Here is a 24,152-nt window from a genome sequence, read left to right as displayed (position 1 = left end):
GATTGCATTACCCGCAGTATTAGACTAAAGAATCAGCCGGCGATCTTACATTGTTTACCGGGGGGCAGAGCCACCGACGTAGCCGCAAATCTGGGGTTGGTGCTAGCGAAGTCTAAAACTGGCAAGTATAGAGAGTACAGAGATATTGTTATTCACGTTGGCACCAACGACGTTAGGATGAAACAGTCAGAGGTTACAAAGCAGAACATAGCATCAGCGTGTAAACTAGCTAGAAAGATGTGTCGTTATCGAGTAATTGTCTCTGGCCCCCTCCCAGCTAGGGGTGGTGACAAGCTCTATAGCAGACTTGCACAACTCAATCGCTGGCTCAAAACGGAGTTCTGCCCGTCGCAGGTAGAGTTTGTAGATAACTGGCTTTCTTTTTGGGACTCTCCCAGAAATAGGGCCAGGCCTGATTTGCTGAGGAGCGACGGACTCCATGCCAGCTGGAGTGGTGCTCTTCTTCTATCTAGGAACATTGACAGGAGTCACACTCCTAAAGCCTCACCATGAGTTAGGGTGCAGGTCAGGCCGCTGTCAGCCAGGCTGTTAGCCAGCATAGCAAGCATAGTGGAGTCTGTCAATAGCATAGCCAGAGTAGTTAGTACAGCTTTACCTATTGCCACTGTGACTCATTCCAGGCTGAGAAAGTTAAACAAGGCTAACAAAAACAACCTCATTAAGATAAAGCCTTCCTCCACCTCGGTTACAAATAGGGTTAGGCTCAATAAAAATGACTGTATCACCTCGCATCTCAAAATGGGACTCCTAAATGTTAGATCCCTTGCTCCAAAGGCAGTTGCAGTAAATGAATTAATCTCTGATCATAAACTTGATGTTATTGGTTTATGTGAAACTTGGCTAAAGCCTGCCTTAAATGAGGCCTCTCCTCCTGGTTATACTAGTGATCATATCCCTCGTGCATCCCGAAAAGGAGGGGGTGTTGCTAATATTTATGACAGTAAATATAAATTTACTCTCAAACATATCACTGATTTTCATTCTTTTGAAGTTTTACTAATGAAAGTTAACCAGGCATATAAATCATTTTACATAGCTACTATTTATAGGCCCCCCGGGCCATACACAATGTTCCTCAATGAGTTTCCACAATTATTGTCTAACCTTGTAGTCATGGCAGATATTCGCTATTTCAATATTCATATGGAAAAATCCAATGACCCTCTTCAAAAAGCCTTTGAAGCCATAATTGACACAATGGGTTTTATCCAACATGTCTCAGGTCCAACACATTGCCACAATCACACCTTAGATTTAGTCCTTTCATGAGAAATAGATATTTTAGATCTAATAATTTCCCCCAGAATCATGGGTTATCGGATCACTGTCTTATTACATTTACCGTTAAAACAAGAAATCCACTTGCTCCTCAAAAGCCGTACTATAAATTCTCGGACTACAAAAAAATTCCTTGTTATTCTTACAAATTCGCTCATTTACGACAGAGTAAATAAATCTGTAAACGATCAAATCGAGGATCTAAACTCAACACTGAGAAATACATTAGACACAGTTGCACTACTAAAAACAAAATAAATACGCAACAAGAATCTTGCTCCCTGGTACACAGACAATACTATAGCACTTTAGCAAGCCTCCAGAAAATTTTTGCGAAAGAGGCACTCCACCAAGTTGGAGGTATTCAGACAAGCCTGGATAGACAGTACACTACAATACCGAAAATCACTCACGTCTGCTCGATCAGCTTATTTCTCCAACCTGATTGAGGTGAACAAAAACAATCCAAAATGTCTCTTTGATACAGTTGCAAAGTTAACAAAAAAGCAAAGCTCAACAAGTGAAGTGGGTCTTCACTTTAGTTGTAATGAATACATGAACTACTTTGATGAAAAGATCATCACCATTAGAAAACAAAGTCAAATGTCTGACAAGTCAAAGGTATGCTTTGGTGTTTCTCAAGGCTCAGTTCTGGGCCCATTATTGTTCTCACTATATATGCTCCCTCTGGGCGATGTAATCCGAAATCAAAATGTAAATTTTCACAGTTATGCTGATGACACACAGTTATATATTTCAATGAAGCATGGAGGAGCCCCTAATTTAGCTACTTTGGAAGCATGCGTTTCAGATATTAGGAAGTGGATGACAGAGAATTTCTTGCCCCTAAACTCAAGGAAAACAGAAATGCTCATTTTAGGACCCAAGAAACAAAGAGTGTTGTTAGCAGATCTCACTGTGAACCTCGACGGCTGCATGGTCATATCCCAAAAAACTGTAAAAAACCTTGGCGTTACCATTGACCCTGACCTCTCCTTTGAAGAACATATAAAATATGTCTCAAGAGTTGCTTATTTTCATCTTCGAAACATTGCAGAAATCTGAAACTTTCTATCAAAAACTGTTGCAGAAAAATTTATCCATGCTTTCATTACTTCTAGACTAGATTACTGCAATACTCTTCTTTCCGGCTACCCTGACAAATCAATAAATAAACTTCAGTTAGGCTGCTAGAATCCTAACTAGAACATATGATTTTAACACATTACTCCTGTCCTAGTGACCTTACACTGGCTGCCTGTTAGGGTTAGGGCTTTAAGGTTTTACTGTTAACCTATAAATCAATACATGGACTTGCTCCTACTTACCTTGCTGAAATGATCCAGCCATACATACCTACATGTAACCTACTTTTAATTGTACCTAGAATTTCTAAACAAACAGTTGGCGGCAGGGCCTTTTCTCATAGAGCTCCACTACTGTGGAATGATCTGCCAATTAAGGTTAGAAATGCAAACACAGTGCAAACTTTCAAGTGTCTACTAAAAACACATCTCTACAGCACGGTTTATAATTAGGTGTAGCCTGGCCCGGGGGCGTGAAGGTGACCAGTAGGCTTGATTCTGTCCATCCTTGCTGTCTTTCCAGGTGGGCTCTCGTCGCCACTGGGATGCCCTCCCTCCAATGCCTTTCGGGGGAAGAGTCACTGGCTTGTTGTTGACTCTGTTGCACACTTGTGCAATTGGTCTGTACGCTGCTGGCAATACTCTGCCCTCATTCAGGGTGGTTGCGGTTGGTGGGTGTCCCTTTGGTTGATGCCTGGCAATGTGGGTGGATTGATTTCCTGCCTGTTGGGCTCTGTCCGGGACCTCCCCCAGGTAGTGCCACAGTGTCGCCGGACCCCCCCGTCTCAGTTCCAAGGTCTTACGCTGCTATACTATTGTGCTGGGGGATTGGGTCAGTTCTCCTTCCCCACTAAGTTCTCCTTCTCCACTGTAAATCGTTGTTGATATGAGGAATGCATTTTCAGAATTTTCCCAGTCCCCTCCCATTTTAAACTTTAGGAGGACATGAGGTCCTGGTCCCTGTAGTCTCTGTAAAAGCACTTTGTGACAACTGCTGTTGTAAAAAGGGCTTTATAAATACATTTGATTGATATTATTGCTATATTTTTTTGCTCTACATCTCTTAATTCTTACTACGGAAATGTCAAGTCCCATGTCACAAGAATTTCGTTGTGCAGGACGACGCAGTGTTATTCGGTGCCCTTGATAAATAAACTACTTGTACCTGTTGTTTGTACTTGACTTGTTAAAATAGTGCAGCATACCAAACCCACCTCTGCACTAAATCATTGCTGAATAAGGTGCTGCCTACAGTATGGTATATTCAGTCCAATATAATACACATTTTCTGTGTAAATGTCAAATATTCAAGCATCTGAATATAGTTCAAGTTCAGTAGTAGGATGAAGAGACTTAAAAAGGGAACACAAATGTCTGTTTTCACACATCCATCCATGTAAACCAGAACCAATGTCCATTCCTCAACAGACTGTGATTTTTAACTTGGAAGTATTCATGGAGTATATTTGTGTTTTCACCAGTGCAGAACCATGTTGCCAATCTAGTTTTCCACAGTTTAGTGAAACACAGACAACAGATATATTTACCACACACTTTAATGTGAGAATTAAGGTTAAAATAAAACACAAATGAAAAAGCTTACACAGTCACCATCTGCAGCATAATTATAGATATTCATCAATTTTGATATTACACATTGCTCTATTATGATCAAATAAAGGCTTCTGTACATTCTGCTCATTGTTAAGACATTTACAAGATGGATCTCAAAAAGAAGGAACATAAAATGGATATCCCAATAACACATCAGGAAAGAATTATTTGATCCCAAACTAAAGCATTTGTTGACTGTTCAATCACACTTCATACTGACTGTATAAACACTCATATTCACACGCACTACACACAACCATAAAAGGCATACCCACAGGCAGCAAACAAAGAACACCCATCCCCAGAACATTTACACACTGTACTCAAACCCACAGGCCAATCACACAGAAACATTCACCAAATGTGTAACGCTGCAGCCTTTGAAGTACAAAACTGAAAACCACGATTGCTACTGTAAAGGAGAGAAAACAACCAACGTTATATTTCCCCCATTGTAAAATAAACTTTAACCACGCACATGCATGCAGAAGCCCCACCATATTGCACTTGAAACTCCACTTGATACAGACACGCCCATAACATCCCCTCACACACGACACTCAAAACTTATTTTTAATTCTCCGCTTGTACCATCAAAGATTAAGTATAAAGTCTTAAAACGCATACACCGCAAGGTAACCTGCTTCTTCAATATTCAGCTAAAATCTAAAAGGGAACAGCCTTTGGGGTGCTACGTTTTTGCATAAAGGTCTAATTGGCTCAACCCTGTGAATTGCACTTTGACAGAACTTAGGATTTTTTCCCCGCTCATGACAGAAATCCCACAGAGAAGCACTGATTATGAGTAGCATTTAGGTTGTTTGCCAGGGGGGTGGTTGCACGGCAACACCCAGACACTCGTACAAACCCAACTCACACATGCCTGTGTACACACACATACCTCTACTCACTTATTCTTTACATTGACACAGCTAATCATTTAGATATATCAATATTGACAACAGTGATCCCATAATATTGGGGAATGTATATGCTTATATAAAAACATACATCTCATGCTATTCTTGGCGAAGCTGTATGAAGTGTCGGGCAGTGGGTGAATTGCCCCTACTGAGGGTTAAGGGGGCACACCTTCCAGGGCAGTACAACTACAGGTGGAGGATGAAACATTGACAAAAACACCATCCTGCCCTTCTCAGTCCCAGCCATTGTCCTTGATCATGTGGGACAGCTCGATGATGAACTTCCCCTCCTTGTACTTCTGACTCAGCTCAAAGGCCTGCTCCTATATGGATATTGGTAGGGGGAGACAGGGAGAGACAGATAGAAAGAGGCAGACAGAGTGAGACAGACAGGTTAAATAAAATACTATTTTACTTAATTCTTTACAATGTGTAGACATAGATAAGGGTGTTCTTACGTATTTCCACCCCAGTGTGGTATGACAGTTCTCACAGTAGATGTCAGCCACAGCGTGGAGGCCAGTCAGCAGCAGCCTCTCTTCGGCCGGACCACAACCCACATTCACCCTGAAACCATCAAGACCAGGAACCACGGGTTAACAACAGCAAACAAAATAGTTCTCCACCATGTTCAAGTTTTTCCACTGACCCATACGAGAAGGGTTATATATTTCAAAATGTTTCTGCACCAGATGAGGAACAACAAGATGCTATCGACATTATGCAAACAGAGTGTAAATCAACTAGAGCATGACCACAGTATCCAGGTAGAAAAATGGCTTTAGGGCCTGTAATTCAGTTGGTTGGGCACTGCATTGGGCAGGATTGGGCAAGATTACCATGAGGTACCAGTAAATATACAGCAAGGATGCCACTTGTCCCTCTTAGGTTGGAATTGCAACCACATACAGGGGGGAGAACAAGTATTTGATACACTGCTGATTTTGCAGGTTTTCCTACTTGCATGTAGAAGTCTGTCATTTTTATTATCATAGTTTCACTTCAACTGTGAGAGATGAAATCTAAAACAAAAATCCAGAAAATCCCATTGCATGATTTTTAAATAATAAATTTGCATTTTATTGCATGACATAAGTATTTGATACATAAGAAAAGCATAACTTAATATTTGGTACAGAAACCTTTGTTTGCAATTACAGAGATCATACGTTTCCTGTTTCTACATGCTTTGTAACTGGGAAAACCTGCAAAATCAGCAGTGTATCAAATACTTAAATAAAGGAAACACATTCTTGCAGAACATGCCTTAATCACATAGCCTTCAACAGACTTACAAATAAATGATGAAGCATGTGACAGCTGGGGAAAAATAGCTGAACACAAAAACAGCAAAACTACCAAAAATATTCACTAAATAATAATGGCAGTGCTCTCAGAATAGAAGTTAGTAGAATGTGACAGCGGTATGGCCATACACTTTACAACAGGACAAGATACTCACACAGAGTTGAAGAGGTAGGCACGTCCCTGACTACCCTGAAAAGACTGGATGACAAGGGGGGAAAATAATGATTTTAAATTTGCCACACAGAGAAAACAAACAACTGTGGGTTTCAGAAAAGTGGAAAATTAAGGCAATGTGCTCCAGCATAAAATGCAAATAAAGGCTATTTGCTTCTCTTTTTTATTTAAAAATGTTATTAAAAAGCTAAAAGACAGGTTTTTATTTTGATATTGCTAACTTGTTATTGCAATGTCAAGTAATTTTATTTACAGTCAACACATGCTTATTTAACCCACATCCCTGGTGTAGCAAGCCACAGAGATCACATACAATGATAAGACAGATGTCTTCTATGTTCCCAGCACCCTGCTCTGTCCAATTTGAAACACCCCTGTATCGTTGTACTTAAAGTTAAATCTACTCTAATCATTTTTTAGCCAACTGGCTACAAATGGTCTATGTGAAGGTATGTAGCCAACCAGCCTTAAATATAATATGTATGATAAGGTAGCCAATTAAACATGAATGGCATTGATGCAACAACCAAGCAATTAGCTGTACATTTTCTATGTTTGAAGATGTAGCCAACCCATTAACGTTCTCTGTTGTCTCACCTTGGAGATGAGGTCATCATGATTGGCAAGGTGTGCTCGGCAGTGCACACAGCTGTACCTGCGGTGGCATGAGTCCAGGTATGCCTGGAATGTCTTTGCCTTGGTCAGCTTCACCATTTCTATAGAAATAGAGGCACATAGACGGACTTAGAACTTTCGAGGAAATTAGGATATTCACATTTCAGTCATTTAGCATACATTCTTGGGCAGAGTGACATTCATCTTAGGGAAACGATCTGGAATAATCTCCCAACAGTAGTATGCATCCTAAACCTTGATCAATGAAGTAACTATTAGCAAAGCGACAGAAGACAGAGAATGGGATGTTACAGGCCTTGTAATACTAGGCTACTGGGACTGTGTAATAGTAAATTATAAAATGAAACCACTTTGCTCAATGTGCCCCAATGTGTAGCCATTTTGTATGGGTGTATGCCAAAGGGTATGTGGCAAGGATATACTGACAAAGTTAAACAACAGAAAGAGACACAATATTCCCAAAGTTTTCAAAAACATTGCAAAATAAAATAAAAAAGCAATGGCTGCATTGTAGAAAGGGTATACGGTTAGCAAGTGCATTTCCTCTCCACTTGAGCATGACATGTCACACGTTGTTTTGAAAAAAAGTACAAGAGTTTTACACAAAACATTTCTGAGATAATACATTATTGCGTGATTCATATTAGGTGTGAGGAAACCGGTCTGGGCAAGTATTAGTGACTTTTTTGGAGCCTAATATGCATGTCTAATTCTCTGGGCACTTCCTGGTATAATTACAATAGAGAACAACATGGATTGACCTACTTTTATTATACCATTTAATGACGTTCATGGTAGCGCCCGATAAAATGGATGTGGAACTATTATATTTTCTGGTAAAACTGCATTGTGGTAGTTACATGTACACCCTTTAAAAAATAAATGATCGGAAAAATGGCACGTCGTATATCACGAAGCAAACCCGAGGCCGATGCAGTTAGTACAGCACAACTAACATAGCAAGACCGCTGAATAGTGTGTAGCTAGCTAATTGCTGGAATGTAATATTAGTTGTGTTATTTATAGCAGGCCTACTGTGAATTGTGCATCGATATTCTCTTTCTTTCCCACTTACGATCAATCTAACAACATGCGCAAGAGAAAACAACTCTGGGACTCACCTAACGTAGCTGTCGGGTTTTCAGCTGAAGACCTACTTTTAACGGATATGATTAGCAAACAACCGCTGGGTTGGTCAACTTAGATACATCAGTAAATTGCTCAATCGTCGCTGGGGGTAGCTTGTTGTCGGGTCACTTGTTCAGTAAGCAAGCATCGAACAGATGGATCCCCCAAAAAAAACAAGAATCGTGGTGCAGATTTTTAATGCCGTTGTTCTCTCTTGGTCTTTCCAACTTGACTTGGGTAAGGTAACACGTTCTCGGAGATACAACAGTGTGTATTTATTGTGGTAAAATTATTAAAAGAAACAATAGCTAAAGCTTCTCGGAATAAGTTTTTTCGCAGATATTTTCGGCGTGGCGGGAGAAACCTGCAATGTTATTCAGGGTTTGTTTACAATGTTAAAGAGGCTGTCCCAAAAACGTCACCAGCTGCATAACAAACCCAGTTGGCCAATAACAATCGTGAGAGTGAATGCGAGAATATAGGTCGGCCAATGGGGTGGAACTTACCAGAACCTATGTACAAGCAAGCTGTCCGAATCCGGTGTCCATGTGTTCTACTTTGGTGGTCACGCATGTGAAAAATGTAGATCAACGCAGTAGTTACAACAAACAACCTTAAATCCATTTTCATCTATTTCGAAAGATCCTTATTAACTGTAGGTCTAATTACAGCCACCTCTGTTTGTGCCCACCACCAGTTACCAACACAAATTTAAGCAATGCCAATGCAACTCGAATGGAAATAGTTGTTCTAAAAAACCAATGAAATATAACATTTACCAATTATTCTAAATCCAAAACTTTATTACGAGAAAATAAATGACTAGTTAAATGTCTGACTGATATAATTATGTTCCCTTTTTACAGCTTTTATTACCTTATTACTTATTTCTGCATCACAGCAGCACTTTTGAACAGAAGTCCAAAGGAAAATAACTACATCGTTCACCACATCTCTATACGGAGTTGTATTGGAACTGATGCACTTATTCCATAAACATTTGTTATTCTATAACAGACCGGAATACGGTCTTTGTTTTCCTCTGGGATCAGATTGGCTGGTAGATTATTGTTAACCACTGTGAGCAGACTTTGGCCATGAGGTAAATACAAAAATATGGTGTGTGTGTGTGTGTGTGTGTGTCAAATGAGGCGTTTTTGTCTTGTGGCAGAAACAAAAAGAGAGTGGTCTTGAGAACATGTAAAACCATACAAGTACTTATTAAATCTGTACGTTTATAAACATACCCCAAAAATCAGACCCATCATGTAAATGGAATTATAAATTGGGTGGTTTAAACCCTGAATGATCATTTTTCAAAGCATATACTGCAGATATAAAAAAGAAAATACTTTCTACTGTCCTTAGTGCTTTGGTAATTGGTTATAATTGCAATAAGGCACCCAAGGGGTTTGTAATGTATGGCCAATAGGGTACAACTATATTCATGTTACGTTGTGTAGAACAGCCTTTAGCCATGGTAACTTACTAACCAAAGGAGAGTAAAGCTTATTTTACATTCATTTAGTTTGCATCAGCCAGATGGCTCAAAGTTAGACTGTGATGGACAGTTTAGTGTTTGTGAAGAAACAGAAGAAAGTGTGATTTCATGGTGTTTCCTTCAGTGGAGATGTCTTGATAGGTTGATGAAGCTGCCAGTGAAGAACCTGGTTTGTGATTCAGTGGTTTGGATGGAGATCTGTGCAGTCAGTCAAGAAGAGTGTTAGTTTATCATTCGTTTGATTGGAGTTTCAGGCTGTCAGTCACTCCTGTGTCTATGTAGGTAGTCGGTCAGGACGGTGGGGTAGTCGGTCATGACGCCTGTGGCTCCTATATCAAAAGCTGCTTTGATGTCCGGATCCTCATTGCAGACAAACAGGTGCACCTAAGGATAATGAGACCAATGTCATTTAGATAGACCCTGGTCATGTTTATTACCTAAGGATAATGAGACCAATGTCATTTAGATAGACCCTGGTCATGTTTATTACCTAAGGATAATGAGACCAATGTCATTTAGATAGACCCTGGTCATGTTTATTACCTAAGGATAATGAGACCAATGTCATTTAGATAGACCCTGGTCATGTTTATTACCTAAGGATAATGAGACCAATGTCATTTAGATAGACCCTGGTCATGTTTATTACCTAAGGATAATGAGACCAATGTCATTTAGATAGGTAATAAACATGTCCAGGGTCTAAGGATAATGAGACCAATGTCATTTAGATAGACCCTGGACATGTTTATTACTTACTAAACAAAATAAATCAATCCTCAACATGAAGCAGAGAGTTACTACTGATTCACTGAATGCAATGTATAGTGTCCTATGTAATGCTTATAATATGATGGTGGTGAATATAAATTAATCATAACTATATATATGGGAATGATGATAATGTTAATAATAATAATGTAATTGATAAAATCCATAATGTATTTTCATATGGTGGTGCTGCAAATGTTTTGATCCTTAATTTGCAATCTACCTTCGAAAAGTCCTGTATTATTAGAAACTATGATAATCTGTGTTTCAATGTTCTGACTCGATGACAGTATGTATGTAACTTTTTTTGGCCAGGCCTTGGGAAATAGTTTTTTTTTTATCTCAAAGAACATAAATATAGTTAAATAAAGGTTCAATAAAATAAATAGTGATAAATATGATGTTTGTGATTATAATGGGATTTAAGATGACGGGGATGATAATTGTGCTCTCTACCTGAATTCCTCTTTTGGCAAGATGATTAAAGAGACTCTTCCTCATCGTTATTCTGAAAAAAATATGGAACATTGTCAAGAGAGTTCAAGTGGTTTAATCTTCAATCAAAGCTTGAATATACACTGCTCAAAAAAGGGAACACGTAATCATCACAGTATAACACCAAGTTAATTAAACGTCAGGGACATCAATCTGTCCAGTTAGGAAGCAATAGGTGTCTGTGAGTCACTGTCACCTGTTTTGGTGACTGGAGAGGCAACAGCAAGACAACCTTAAAAAGGGGATGGTTTTGCAGGTGGTGGCCACATACAGTTGCTCTCTCCTTATCCTTCCAGACTGATTCTTCTCTAGTTTTGCGTTTTGCTATTGTCCTTGTCACTACTGGTAGCATGAGGTGGTACCTGCAGCCCATTCAGGTTGCACAAGTAGTCCAGCTCCTCCAGGATGGCACATCCATATGTGCTGTCACAAGGTTTGCTGTGTCTCTCAGTATAGTCTCAAGAGCATGGAGGAGATGCCTGGAGACGGGCCGTTACATGAGAGAGAGCTGGACAGGGCCGTAGAAGGGCATCAACACAGCAGCAGGACCAGTATCTACACCTTTGTGCGAAGTGGAACAGGAGGAGCACTGCCAGAGCCCTACAAAATGACCTCCAGCTGGCTACTTGTGTGCATGTTTCTGACCAAACTATCAGAAACAGACTCCATGAGGGTGGCATGAGGCCCTGACTTCCTCTAGTGGGACCTGTGCTCACAGCCCAGCACCATGCAGCTCGATTGATTTTCGCCAGAGAAAACCAGAATTGGCAGGTCCGCCACTGGCGCCCCATTCTCTTCACAGATGAGAGCAGGTTTACACTGAGCTCATGTGAAAGTTGTAAAAAAGTCTGGAGACACCATGGTGAACATTATGCTGCCTGCAGCATCATCCAGCATGACCGGTTTGGCGGTGGGTCAGTGATGGTCTGGGGAGGTTTATCCTTCGAGGGTCGCACAGACCTCCACATGCTAACCAAAACGACCCATCTGCTGTTAGGTACCAGGATGAAATCCTCAGACCCATCATCAGACCTTACGCTGGTGTAGTGGGCCCTGGGTTTCTCCTGGTGCAGGACAATGCCTGGCCTCATGTGGCCAGAGTGTGTAGGCAGTTCCTGGATGACAAAGGCATTGATGCCATTGAGTGGCCCTCACATTCCCCAGACCAGAATCAAATTAAGAACATCTGGAACTTTATGTATCAGTGCGTCTTACGCCACCCAGTAGCACCACAGACTGTTCAGGAGCTAGCTGATGCCCTGATCCAGGTCTGGGTGGAGATCCCCCAGGACACCACCCGTTGTCTCATCAGGAACATGCCCAGATGTTATCAGGAGTGCATACAGGCACATGGGGGCCACACACACTACTGAGTCACATTATGAGTTGCCGTGATAAAATTCACACAAGTGGAAACAGCCTGTGAATTCAATTGTTAACTTAGATTTTTGGTGTGAGTTTGAATCCAGCCCTCAATCGGTTAGTGCTTTTGGTTTCCATTTACCGTTGTTACGTCATTTTGTTCTCAATGAATTACACAATGTACAGTACAGATTTTGATCTTTAATGTATTTGGTTCATCCAGACCTGATGTGTGATTTGAGTGTTCTCTTAATTGTTTTGAGCAGTGTAGTATTAGTTGATGGGTATACATAGGGGATGTACTCACTTCTCTATCAGGTAAACAACAACTCTACTTCTCAGATAACTCTCCTCAGGAATATATGTCCTACACCAAATAGAATGAGATTAGACAAAGTTACAATTTAGATCCACACACACACACACAACAGAGACAGACAGACACACAACAGAGACAGACAGACACACAACAGAGACAGACACAACACACACAGACAGACACACAGACAAACACACAGACACACAGACAGACAGGCAGGCAGACACACACAGACACACAGACACACAGACAGACACACACACACACACACAGACACACACAGACACACACAGACACACACAGACACAGACACACAGACAGACACACACAGACAGACAGACACAGACACACAGACAGACAGACACAGACAGACAGACAGACGCAGACAGACAGACAGACACACACACACAGACAGACACACACACACACACACACAGACACACACACACACACACAGACAGACACACACACACAGACAGACAGACAGACACACACACAGACAGACAGACAGACACACACACAGACAGACAGACACACAGACAGACAGACACACACAGACAGACACACACACACAGACAGACATACAGACATACAGACATACAGACATACAGACAGACAGACACACACAGACACACACAGACAGACACACACACAGACAGACAGACAGACAGACAGACACACACACACACAGACAGACACACACACACACAGACAGACACACAGACAGATACACACACACAGACAGATACACAGACAGACACACAGACAGACACACAGACAGACACAGACAGACAGACAGACACAGACAGACAGACAGACACAGACAGACACACAGACAGATACACACACACACAGACAGATACACAGACAGATACACAGACAGACACACAGACAGACACACACACACACACACAGACAGACAGACAGACACACACACAGACACACACACAGACACAGACAGACAGACACAGACAGACAGACAGACACACACAGACAGACAGACACACACAGACAGACACACACAGACAAGAGAGACACAGACAGAGACAGCCAGAGATAAGACAGACACAGACAGACACTCACACAGACACAGACAGACACTCACACAGACACAGACAGACACTCACACACACAGAGACAGACACACACAGACAGACACACACAGACAGACACACACAGACAGACACACACAGACAGACAGACACACAGAGACAGACAGACACACATACAGACAGACAGACACACATACAGACACACACACACACACACACACACACACACACACAGACAGACAGACAGACAGACAGACACACACACACACACAGACAGACACACACACACACACACACACACACACAGACAGACACTCACACAGACACACACACACACACACAGACAGACACTCACACAGACACACACACAGACACACACACAGACACACAGAGACAGACACACACAGACAGACAGACACACACAGACAGACAGACACACACAGACAGACACACACAGACAGACAGACACAGACAGACAGACACACATACAGACAGACAGACACACACACAGACAGACAGACAGACAGACAGACAGACAGACACACACACAGACAGACAGACAGACAGACACACACACACACACACACACAGACAGACACACACACAGACAGACACACACACAGACAGACAGACACACAGACAGACACACACACACACACACACACACACAGACAGACACACACACAGACAGACACACACACAGACAGACACACACACACACACACACACACACACACACACACAGACACACACAGACACACACACACACACACACACACACACACACACAGACACACACAGACACACAGACACAGAGACACACAGACACACACAGACACACAGACACACAGACACACAGACACACAGACACACAGACACAGAGACAGCCAGAGACAAGAAAGGACAAATACATGTACACACACACACCCAAACACAGGCAGACCTTCTGACAAATACATGTACACACACACACACCCAAACACAGGCACACCTTCTGACAAATACATGTACACACACACACACCCAAACACAGGCACACCTTCTGACAAATACATGTACACACACACACACACCCAAACACAGGCAGACCTTCTGACAAATACATGTACACACACACACACCCAAACACAGGCAGACCTTCTGACAAATACATGTACACACACACACACACCCAAACACAGGCAGACCTTCTGACAAATACATGTACACACACACACACCCAAACACAGGCAGACCTTCTGACAAATACATGTACACACACACGGACCCAAACACAGGCACACCTTCTGACAAATACATGTACACACCTGTTGATAATGCGGGGCAGGTAGAACTGCAGAAAACTTTCTCCCAGTGACACAAATGGCAGCAGGCCACTGTAGTAGAGCAGTAGCAGTTGAAGGCCCCGTCTCATGCAAAAGCTATACGGCATAGAAGAGTTCTACAGATAAAGAGAGAAAGAGAGGAGTAGGACATGGAGTAGGACAGAAAGGAGGGGGGTAGAAAGAGAAGGGGGCAGGAGAGAGAGAGAAGGCAGAGCGGTAGGGAACAATGCAAGGAAGGAGAGAGAGAGAGAGAGAGAGAGAGAGAGAGAGAGAGAGAGAGAGAGAGAGAGAGAGAGAGAGAGAGAGAGAGAGAGGGAAGGTGATAAGTGTTAAAAAATACACGCAGGCAGCATTTGCCAGGACAGGAGCCTCTTGAACCCCGGTTCACTTGATTGTATCGACCCCTAGTGGACACTTACAGTTTCACGGCACATCAACATAATGTTGGAGTCCTCACTTGCCCACACTGTCAAGTCTTCTCTGTCATATTGTTTCACCAGGTTGGACACCTGAGAAAGACAAATAAATATATGGAGTGTGAGAGAGAGAAAAGAGAAACAGAAAAAGTAAGCAAGAAAGTAAGTGGAAACAAGTGGAAGTGATTGAGAGAGAGAATACGAGAACAAAAGGAAAAGAAAACAAAATGATGTGGAGGTGAGGAGACCGAGTAGTATCTGTCACCTCTGACTTTGTCCTTCAGCTCTTTAACATTCATATTTCAGTAATTTACCACACCCTCTTATCCTGAGCGACTTACGGTTGTGACTGGATGTGAGTCACTTCATGTGTAAATACATTTGAATACCATTTGATTCAACACAGTGGTGTTACTTTAAAACATTCTAAAAGGTAAGTCATGATTTTGCTGTTAGTTGACTTCTTAATGAAGCATATGCTAAATACAATTTGATTTCATTTATGATTTAAATTTGATTAAGTTCTGCTTTGCTCCTGTACTTTTTCCATCAGTACTCTGTTTTCCTCTTTGATCTCAATGTTGATTGGCATCTTAGGAAATGTCCTGAATACTTCCTCCAACAGAGCAAACTTCCTGTCTGTACCGGAACTGTAGTGGCCTGTTAAACAGAAAGAGAAAAGGGAGAGTGAGGGAAGTGAATGACATCAAGCACACACACATGAATGCATACATATACATCACATGGAGCATTTGTCTGTGCCTTCAACCCAATCATTAGGCCTATGTGGATTTGTGTGTTTTTGTCTGTCTCTCTCTGTGTGTACTGTGTACTATATAGATACACACCTGCATAAAATGTGACCTCCAGCCTTTCCTTATACAAGGGTAACTCCTAAAAACATAAAAATAGTATTTCATACAATAGAATGAATGAATGAATGAATGAATGATCGATCTGACTGCATGAAACTGTTTTTAACACATCACCTGTTTAAAAATACAGTCATATTAACCAAGGTCAAAATAACTACTGTAAAATAAAGGGCACCAATTTATCACCAATTGGACATCTGACCTCAAATTTTAGGGACGAGATTGTAACATCACAGCCAGTCTGCCTCAGGAGGTTCTCATCATGTGACACTACCACATGACCATCCTCGGTCATGTGACAGTCCAGCTCCAGCATTTCTGTACCCTGTTTCAACGCACTAAGAAAGAGATGGAGAATTATATACTTCTAGGGCTAGACTAACACCCAAATATCTATTGTTTAACTGGTATCTGAAAACTACATGCTGAAAATCCAAAAGGGGCAGATGTTCTTGTCACATTTCTGTGGTCTAGACTGGTCCAGTTGTGCACTTGGATTCTAATTCTAATCCTGCAGAATGGATTCTAATCCTGTTACAGACTCCATGTTGGTTCCACTCTGTGGGAGGATACTTGGCCCACATTCAGGGTGGTTGCGGTTGGTTGGTGTCCCTTTGGTTGATGCTCGCCTGTTGGGCCCTGTCCGGGGCCCTGTCCGGGGCCTTGTCCGGGGCCTCCCCCAGATAAAACTCAAAGGCGGCCGCAATGGGCACTCCTATAATGGGCATGTGAGCATAAGAACTGGACCACGGTGCAATGAAAGAAGGTGGCCTGATCTGATGAATTACGTTTCCTTTTACCTCACATGGATGTTATTGACTTGTGTGAAAAGTGGCTAAAGATTAATGAATTCATTGCCTTAAATGAGGCCTCTCCTCCTGGTTATACTAGTGATCATATCCCTCGTGCATCCCGAAAAGGAGGGAGTGTTGCTAATATTTATGACAGTAAATAGAAATGTACTCTCAAACACATCAATGATTTTAATTCTTTTAAAGTTTTACTCATGAAAGTTAACCAGGCTGATATATCACTTTTTCATAGCTACTATTTACATACACAATGTTCCTCAATGAGTTTCCTGAATTCCTGCCTAACCTTGTAGTCATGGCAGATATTTTTGCCGATATCAATATTCATATGGAAAAGTCCAATGATCTTCTTCAAAAAGCCTTTGAAGCCATAACTGACTCAATGGCTTTTATGCAACATGTCTCAGGTCCAACACAATGTCACAATCACACCTTAGATTTAGTCCTGTCACGAGATATAGATATTGTAGATCTAATAATATCGGATCACTGTCTTATAACATTTACAGTTAAAACTAGAAATCAAAAGCCGTATTATAAATTCTCAGACTACAAATAGATTCCTTGATATTCTTCCAAGCTTGCTCATTAACGACAGAGTAAATAAATCTGCAAAACGATCAAATCGAGGATCTAAACTCAACACTGCGAAATACATTAGATACGGTGGCACCACCAAAAACTAAAGAAACATACGCAACACTCCCCCAGATAGGGCCACAGTGTCGCCCGACCCCCCTCTCAGTCCCAAGGTATTATGCTGCTATATTATTGTGCTGGAGGAGTAGGGTCAGTTCTCCTTCTCCACTATAAATCCTTGTTGATATGAGGTCCTGGCCCACTCCGGCGGAGTCCCTTTCCTTGTTCATCTAGTCATGCTTCTGACCTGGACTAAGTTTAAATAAACTCTAGACTCAGCCCACATTAATTTATTCATTAATTCAATTGTAATCTTAATAAGTTCACCTGGCATAGCCAGAAGAGGACTGGTCACCCCTCTGAGCCTGGGTCCTCTCTAGGGTTTCTTCCTAAATTATGGCATTCTTAGGGAGTTTTTCCTAGCCACTGAAATTCAACACTACTGTTGTTTGCTCCTTGGGGTTTAAGGCCGGGTATTTTGTAAAAGTACTTTGTGAAAACTGCTGATGCAAAAAGGGCTTTATAAATAAATGTGATCGATTGAGGAACACAGCAATGAGTTCAAGGTGTTGACTTGGCCTCTAAATTCCCCAGATCTCAATCCAATCGAGCATCTCTGGAATGTGCTGGACAAACAAGTCCGATCCATGGAGGCCCCACCGTGCAACTTACAGGACTTAAAGGATCTGCTGCTAACGTCTTTGTGTCAGATACCAGAGCACACCTTCAGAGGTCTAGTGGAGTCCATGCCTCGACGGGTCAGGGCTGTTTTGGTGGCAAATGGGGGACCTACACAATATTAGGCAGGTGGTCATCATGTTATGACTTATCAATGTACACGGTTTTGTTCAAAAGTATGCATACCCTTGGAGAATTGGTAATATATGTACCATTTGTAAAGAAAACATGAGCGAGCAGGGAAAACATGTATTATTTCTTATGGGATTCATATTCAACCGTAGGTTATAACAGAATGGCACAATCAAAACAAAACACTGACCCCTGTTCTGAAGCCTGCATACCCTTAGTTCTTAATACTGTGTTTTGCCCCCTTTAGCATCAATGACAGCGTGCAGTCTTTTGTAATAGTTCTCTATGAGGCACCAAATTCTTGCAGGTGGTTTAGCTGCCCAGTCGTCTTGGCAAAATACCTCCAGGTCATGCAAAATCTTTGGTCGACTTGCATGAACAGCATGTTTGAGGTCTCCCCAGAGTAGATTGATTGTATTAAGGTCAGGAGACTGTGATAGCCACTCCAGAACCTTCACATTTTTCTGCTGTAACCACTGAAGGGTCAACAAGGCCTTGTGCTTAGGGTCATTGTTGTGCTGGAAAGTCCAAGAGCATCTCATGCGCAGCATTTGAACAATGCAAATTGTCTGCCAGTATTTTCCATACATTTCACAATATTCCCTGTGCCTTTAGAGCTCACACACACTCTTAGCATTAGTGAGCCACCACCATGCTTCACAGTGGGGATGGTATTCTGTTCACTATAGGCCTTGTTGACCCCTCTCCAAACATAGCGCTTATGGTCTCGTCACTCCAAATTACAGTGTGCCAGAAGCTGTGAGGCGTGTCAAGGTGTTGTCGGGCATATTGTAACCAGGCTTTTTTGTGGCATTGGCAACTCGACCATGCAGCAAATTTTTGTTCAAGTATCGTCGTATTGTGCTCCTTGAAACAACCACATTGTTTTTCCAGAGTAGCCTGTATTTCACCTGAAGTTACCTGTGGGGTTTTCTTTGTATTCTTTTTGTATATTTTCTAAATCAATGTAAAAATGTCACCAGGGTGTGCAAACTTATGAGCACTACTATATACAACTGATCCTACTTTGAGACAGGATGGTGTCAAGGCACAAAACTGTGGAATGTTAACAAAAACAATTCTGCATCAATGAATGTCCCCAATAGCACAGTGGCCTCCATCCTTCTTAAACAGAAAATGTTTGGAACCATCAACACTCGTCCAAGAGCCACCTACCAAACTGAGCCACCTACCAAACTGAGCCACCTACCAAACTGAGCCACCTACCAAACTGAGCCACCTACCAAACTGAGCCACCTACCAAACTGAGCCACCTACCAAACTGAGCAACCGGGGAGAAGTGAGCAAGAACCTGATGGTCACTCTGACAGAGCTTCAAGGTTTCTGTGTGGTGATAAAAAAAAGGACAGAAGGACAAGCATCTGTGCAACACTCCACCAATTAGGCCTTTATGGAAGAGTTGCCAGAAGGAAGCCAATCATCAGTAAGTGTCACGTCAGACCACTTGCAGTTTGTTAAAATGCACCTAAAGCACACTCACACCATGAGAAACAAGATGCTCTGGTCTAATGACATTAAACTCTTTGGCCTGAATGTCAAGCAGCATGTATGGAGTAAAGAAGGCATCTCTCATCACCTAGCGAATACCATCCCTATGTTGAAGCCTGGAGGTGGCAGCATAATGCTGTGGGGATGTTTTCAGCATTGTCACCATCGAGTGAATGATGAATGGAGAAAAGTACAGACAGATTCTTAATGAAAACCTGCCCCAGAGTGATCAGGAACTCAGGTTCATCAGGAAGATCCAACAATGACCCTGAAGTATCCTGGCGCTTGATGGAGTCCATATTGCCATGTATCTTTAACAAAGTTTCTTAAGCCTTTGGAAGTAAAATAGCCTCACAGAATCAGAGACCCACAACCATACTTCACAGTGGAAATGAAGTTATTTTTATGCCAAACCCACCTTGCTTGTTGCCAAAAAGTTACATTTATGACCAGATCATAAAATCTGGTTCCAATCTAAGTTCCAATATTACTGATTTAGCTAATTCTATCCACTTATGTTTGTGGTTTGGTAACAGCAGAGATTTTCTTCTGGCAAAACAACTAAATAACTTCCTGGCTTGACCGTCTAATCAAACTTTTGGAGACTGTGAGCCCAAGATATAACACATTTCTCCAATCGTGCAACGCCAACTCTTGTAGATATTTTACCACTTGAACAATCCTTCTCAATGTGCTTCAGTAAGTCAGTTTTAAAATGTTTTCAAATAGTGGAGATTGCACAATTCAAAGCTGCTCCTGGTTGTTCTGGTAGGTTGGTCTTGCAGACCATAATTATTTAAAATTATGCCTCAGATTTTCAATGAGATTATAATTAGGCCTTTACTGGGCCCATGTACACTCACATTTTGGTTCAGGAACCACTCCATTGTTGATTTGGCATTGTGCTTGGGATTATTGTCCTGCTAAAAATTACATTTCTTCCTAAACTTCAGTTTTTAGCAGGCAAAGGACATTCTCTTGCATTATTTCTGTTTCATGCCTTCTTCCTTCAATTTCTACATGATGCTCAGTGATGACAGTATGATATTTGTGAAACGCATTTTTTTAATATATTAAAATAGCGCCACAGTTTCTCAAAAGGATAGAGATCAGGCCTTAATTGGGCAGCAGCAGAACAGTCACGTTTGTGTTCTTGAATCATTCCAGTGTTTATTTGGCTTTTGTGCTTGGACAAGGCAAATTTCCTCCAAACCACAATTTTTTTACAGACTGAAGCATTGAAAATGAGAATGTGTTTTCAGAAAAATTACCTGGTACAACATTTTTTAATTTTTACAGGGTATCAAGGAGGGCCAAAAGTATGTGGTACTATTGGAAAACTGCGGTCCACAAATATTGTTCAATGAACCATGAAGAATGGACCAATATCACCCAGACAATGTGTGCAAAAAGCTGGTACATTCTTACCCTAGAAGATTTAAAGCTTTTATTGCAGCAAAAGTTGGCTCTACCAAACATTAATGTGTTGGTCACTTACTGTGTGAAGGCCTCCATGGTGCTTTCAATCCTCTCGCCGCTTCCTGACAACACAAAGCGACAGTTATATCAATTTCATATGCTCCTCCAAGACGCTAATTCTAGTTTCCTTTTCCTTGATTTTTTTAATTTAACAAGGAAAAGGACTGACTGAGATAAAAAAAAATCTATTTTACAGGAGTATGAAATACACAAATCATAGGGAAATCTAAATATAGCAACCTTACTACCCAGCACCAATAAATAACCAAATAAATACAGCAGCAATTTTAAAAGAGAAAAATGTTTAAGCACTGACAACTAAAAACAACTAAATAGCCTTAACAACTCCTTGATACCCAGTAAAGTTAATTTTCTGAAAACACATTCCCATCTACAGCAGCAACGTGGAAGCAATTAACTGCCTTGCTGTTTGGGAGAGAACATCTTTTCACACCTTACTGTCTCAGGAATTTGATTTAGAAATCTTTTGGTTACTGGTCAAATGTTCTAATTGCTAGGCTACCTGTCACCCTTATCGACAAAATGACAGGATAGTCCAAATCAGAGCCATGTATACAGTATAATTTTTACTCTGGATAAAAATTCTGCTCACTTAGACCTGCTAGCAGCTAAACCATTGAGATGGATAGAGGACTAAAATGGGATAAAACAATTGAACATGGTCAACAGGGTGGACCTCCGACAACTGGCTTATCACTGTGCCCATCTCCATGTTAAAGCAATACATTGGCTGATGCCTCCAGATGAGCTGGTTAGAGCTCTGATCCCATGGTGACGCTCCTCCCTCCTTACCTCCACGGTGGGAGATGTGCTTGCAGTGGAAGGCAGTGCGTTTCTTCTTGTGGAGGATGTGGGGGTTCTTCAACAGGTAGAGTGAAGCCAGGATGTAGCCCCCTAGTGCCGGGAGGATGAAGTACAAGGAACTGGCCATAATGAATCTGCCACCTCTCCAAAAAAAAAGTAAGTAGCGAGTAGGTGCAGGGTGAAAAGGCAGAGGTCCAATAAATGAATACTTTTTTTTAATTCCACAAGAATTACAGTTAGGCCCTCAGAATATTTCCAGACAACTCTGCGTTCCTCACACTAGCAACTAACAGGAGATGCTCCAAAACCTAATCAAATGCTGTTAAGAGACTGAGTTGACCTCCTTATATTCTCAAGTTGATTCAACAACTGTCCTTTCCAATAATCTTCTGTTTTTCTTTTCACAGCCCTCAGTTTCACTCACCTCCTCCTCTCACTTTCTATCAGTCTGTCTGGTCACCTATCAGCCTAGAACTAAGTGTTGTAAGCATTTTCAGGGGGAAAAAAACTACTGTCGTAAAACAGGACTTGTTTAACTGGTGCGACCGAAGGTAAAAATTCAAAGGAAGTATGACATGGTGTCGCTCCCACTACCAAAACGTCAGTGTCTGACTCAGAAGCTCACCTGACACTTCAACTCACAGAACACTTCCCACTCCTGGGGTCTGTGCGCAGTCTTGATCTTTCCCTTGGTCTGGCTCTTCTATTCTCTCTCACCGTCTAACACTCTTATTTTTCCCTCTCAAAGTTCACGGCCTTTTGGGACACACCCATGCACACTCACTGTGTTTGCCTCAAATAAAGCAACTCCAAAGTCCTATTAAGAGAAATTATGTTGCACAAAGCGAAACTCTAAAATGCATAAAAAGAAACATCAAAATTACATGTTTGTTTAATGGAAATGATAATAAAACAGGAGTTAACTAGCACTTCTGTTACTGATGGAAGATATAACAAGAGTAGGCTGTTAGCGGGTGTGTTAAAGCATTGATGCACAGCAAGTTGATGTGGTCAGGCAAGTTTCTATTTACCAAAGGACGGTTGTTCAGCGATATGGAAACGTGTACGTACACACACACACAGACGTGTAAATATGCAGTCATGCCACATCAGCATAGTACTGTATAGACCAGCATTGTTCACGACAATAGAATAGAAATAATGAAACCCTAGCAGTGACAACTAGAACATGGAAGAGGGAGAAACAGCAAGACAGCATGTACACATGAAAAACAACCGCTCACTCTTCAGCACAGCTTTCTTTCCCCAACTAAGAAGGCCACACAATCCGAATTCAACTAGAACCAGCGGCACTTGTACGTATGGTATACAGAGCCCTCGGTCTGATAACTAACAAGTATCAAATGCAGTCCCGCACACAAACATGCATCAGTTATTCAACTAAACACTACAGCTATGCTTTAACCTGTGGTTCTCAACTCTAGGCCTTGGGAACTGGAGTACAGCAGGTTGTGATTTTATATCCAGGGACTGACACCAAATAAGTAGCACAGGGCTTTGAGTGGAGATGTCCTGCTTTAACTATTCTCAAACAATGAAAGAGGACATAAGGAGGGCAGGTCCCAGGGCAGAATACCAAACCCGTGCAGAGACATGCCAAGCAAGGAAGAATTGTCCGAAAGCTTGGCTGGGAATTGCGGAACTGGCAACTTCATCAGCAGGTTACGACGTGTTAACAGTTAATTTCACTTAGAAATTCAATGTTATCTGTGTAAGGCATTCCTGGAACGCTTTCAACAATGCCCTTCCCTACTGAGAAAGTATAAGTCAGACA

The 24,152-nt window shown here is 41.6% G+C and overlaps 2 protein-coding genes across 4 annotated transcripts; both read right to left on the bottom strand.

Moving 5' to 3' along the window:
* Positions 1-3,922: 3,922 nt before the first annotated feature.
* ypel3 (yippee-like 3) lies at positions 3,923-8,584 on the bottom strand. Its single transcript, XM_010873893.5, has 5 exons — positions 8,161-8,584; positions 7,001-7,119; positions 6,384-6,427; positions 5,380-5,488; positions 3,923-5,244 (listed from the first exon to the last, which is right to left on the bottom strand). The coding sequence occupies exons 2-5, from the start codon at positions 7,115-7,117 to the stop codon at positions 5,155-5,157; spliced, it is 360 nt and encodes a 119-aa protein (XP_010872195.1). The 5' UTR covers positions 7,118-7,119; positions 8,161-8,584; the 3' UTR covers positions 3,923-5,154.
* A 797-nt stretch (positions 8,585-9,381) lies between these two features.
* Positions 9,382-24,074, bottom strand: gdpd3a (glycerophosphodiester phosphodiesterase domain containing 3a). Of its 3 annotated transcripts, none has more exons than XM_020051033.3 (11): positions 22,983-24,074; positions 22,346-22,500; positions 21,552-21,594; positions 16,486-16,621; positions 16,257-16,302; positions 15,950-16,068; positions 15,412-15,501; positions 14,975-15,108; positions 12,604-12,663; positions 10,896-10,947; positions 9,382-10,052 (listed from the first exon to the last, which is right to left on the bottom strand). In XM_020051033.3, the coding sequence occupies exons 2-11, from the start codon at positions 22,482-22,484 to the stop codon at positions 9,927-9,929; spliced, it is 945 nt and encodes a 314-aa protein (XP_019906592.1). In that variant the 5' UTR covers positions 22,485-22,500; positions 22,983-24,074; the 3' UTR covers positions 9,382-9,926. The 3 variants fall into 3 exon arrangements, with proteins under 3 accessions (XP_019906592.1, XP_019906593.1, XP_010872194.1); XM_020051034.3 differs by having other exon boundaries at positions 22,346-22,491; XM_010873892.4 differs by lacking the exon at positions 22,983-24,074 and having other exon boundaries at positions 22,346-22,948.
* Between the last annotated feature and the right edge of the window lie 78 nt (positions 24,075-24,152).

This window comes from Esox lucius, chromosome 11, assembly GCF_011004845.1.
Source record: "Esox lucius isolate fEsoLuc1 chromosome 11, fEsoLuc1.pri, whole genome shotgun sequence".
Classification (NCBI taxonomy): domain Eukaryota; kingdom Metazoa; phylum Chordata; class Actinopteri; order Esociformes; family Esocidae; genus Esox; species Esox lucius.
This window is presented reverse-complemented; position numbering and strand designations above follow the sequence as displayed.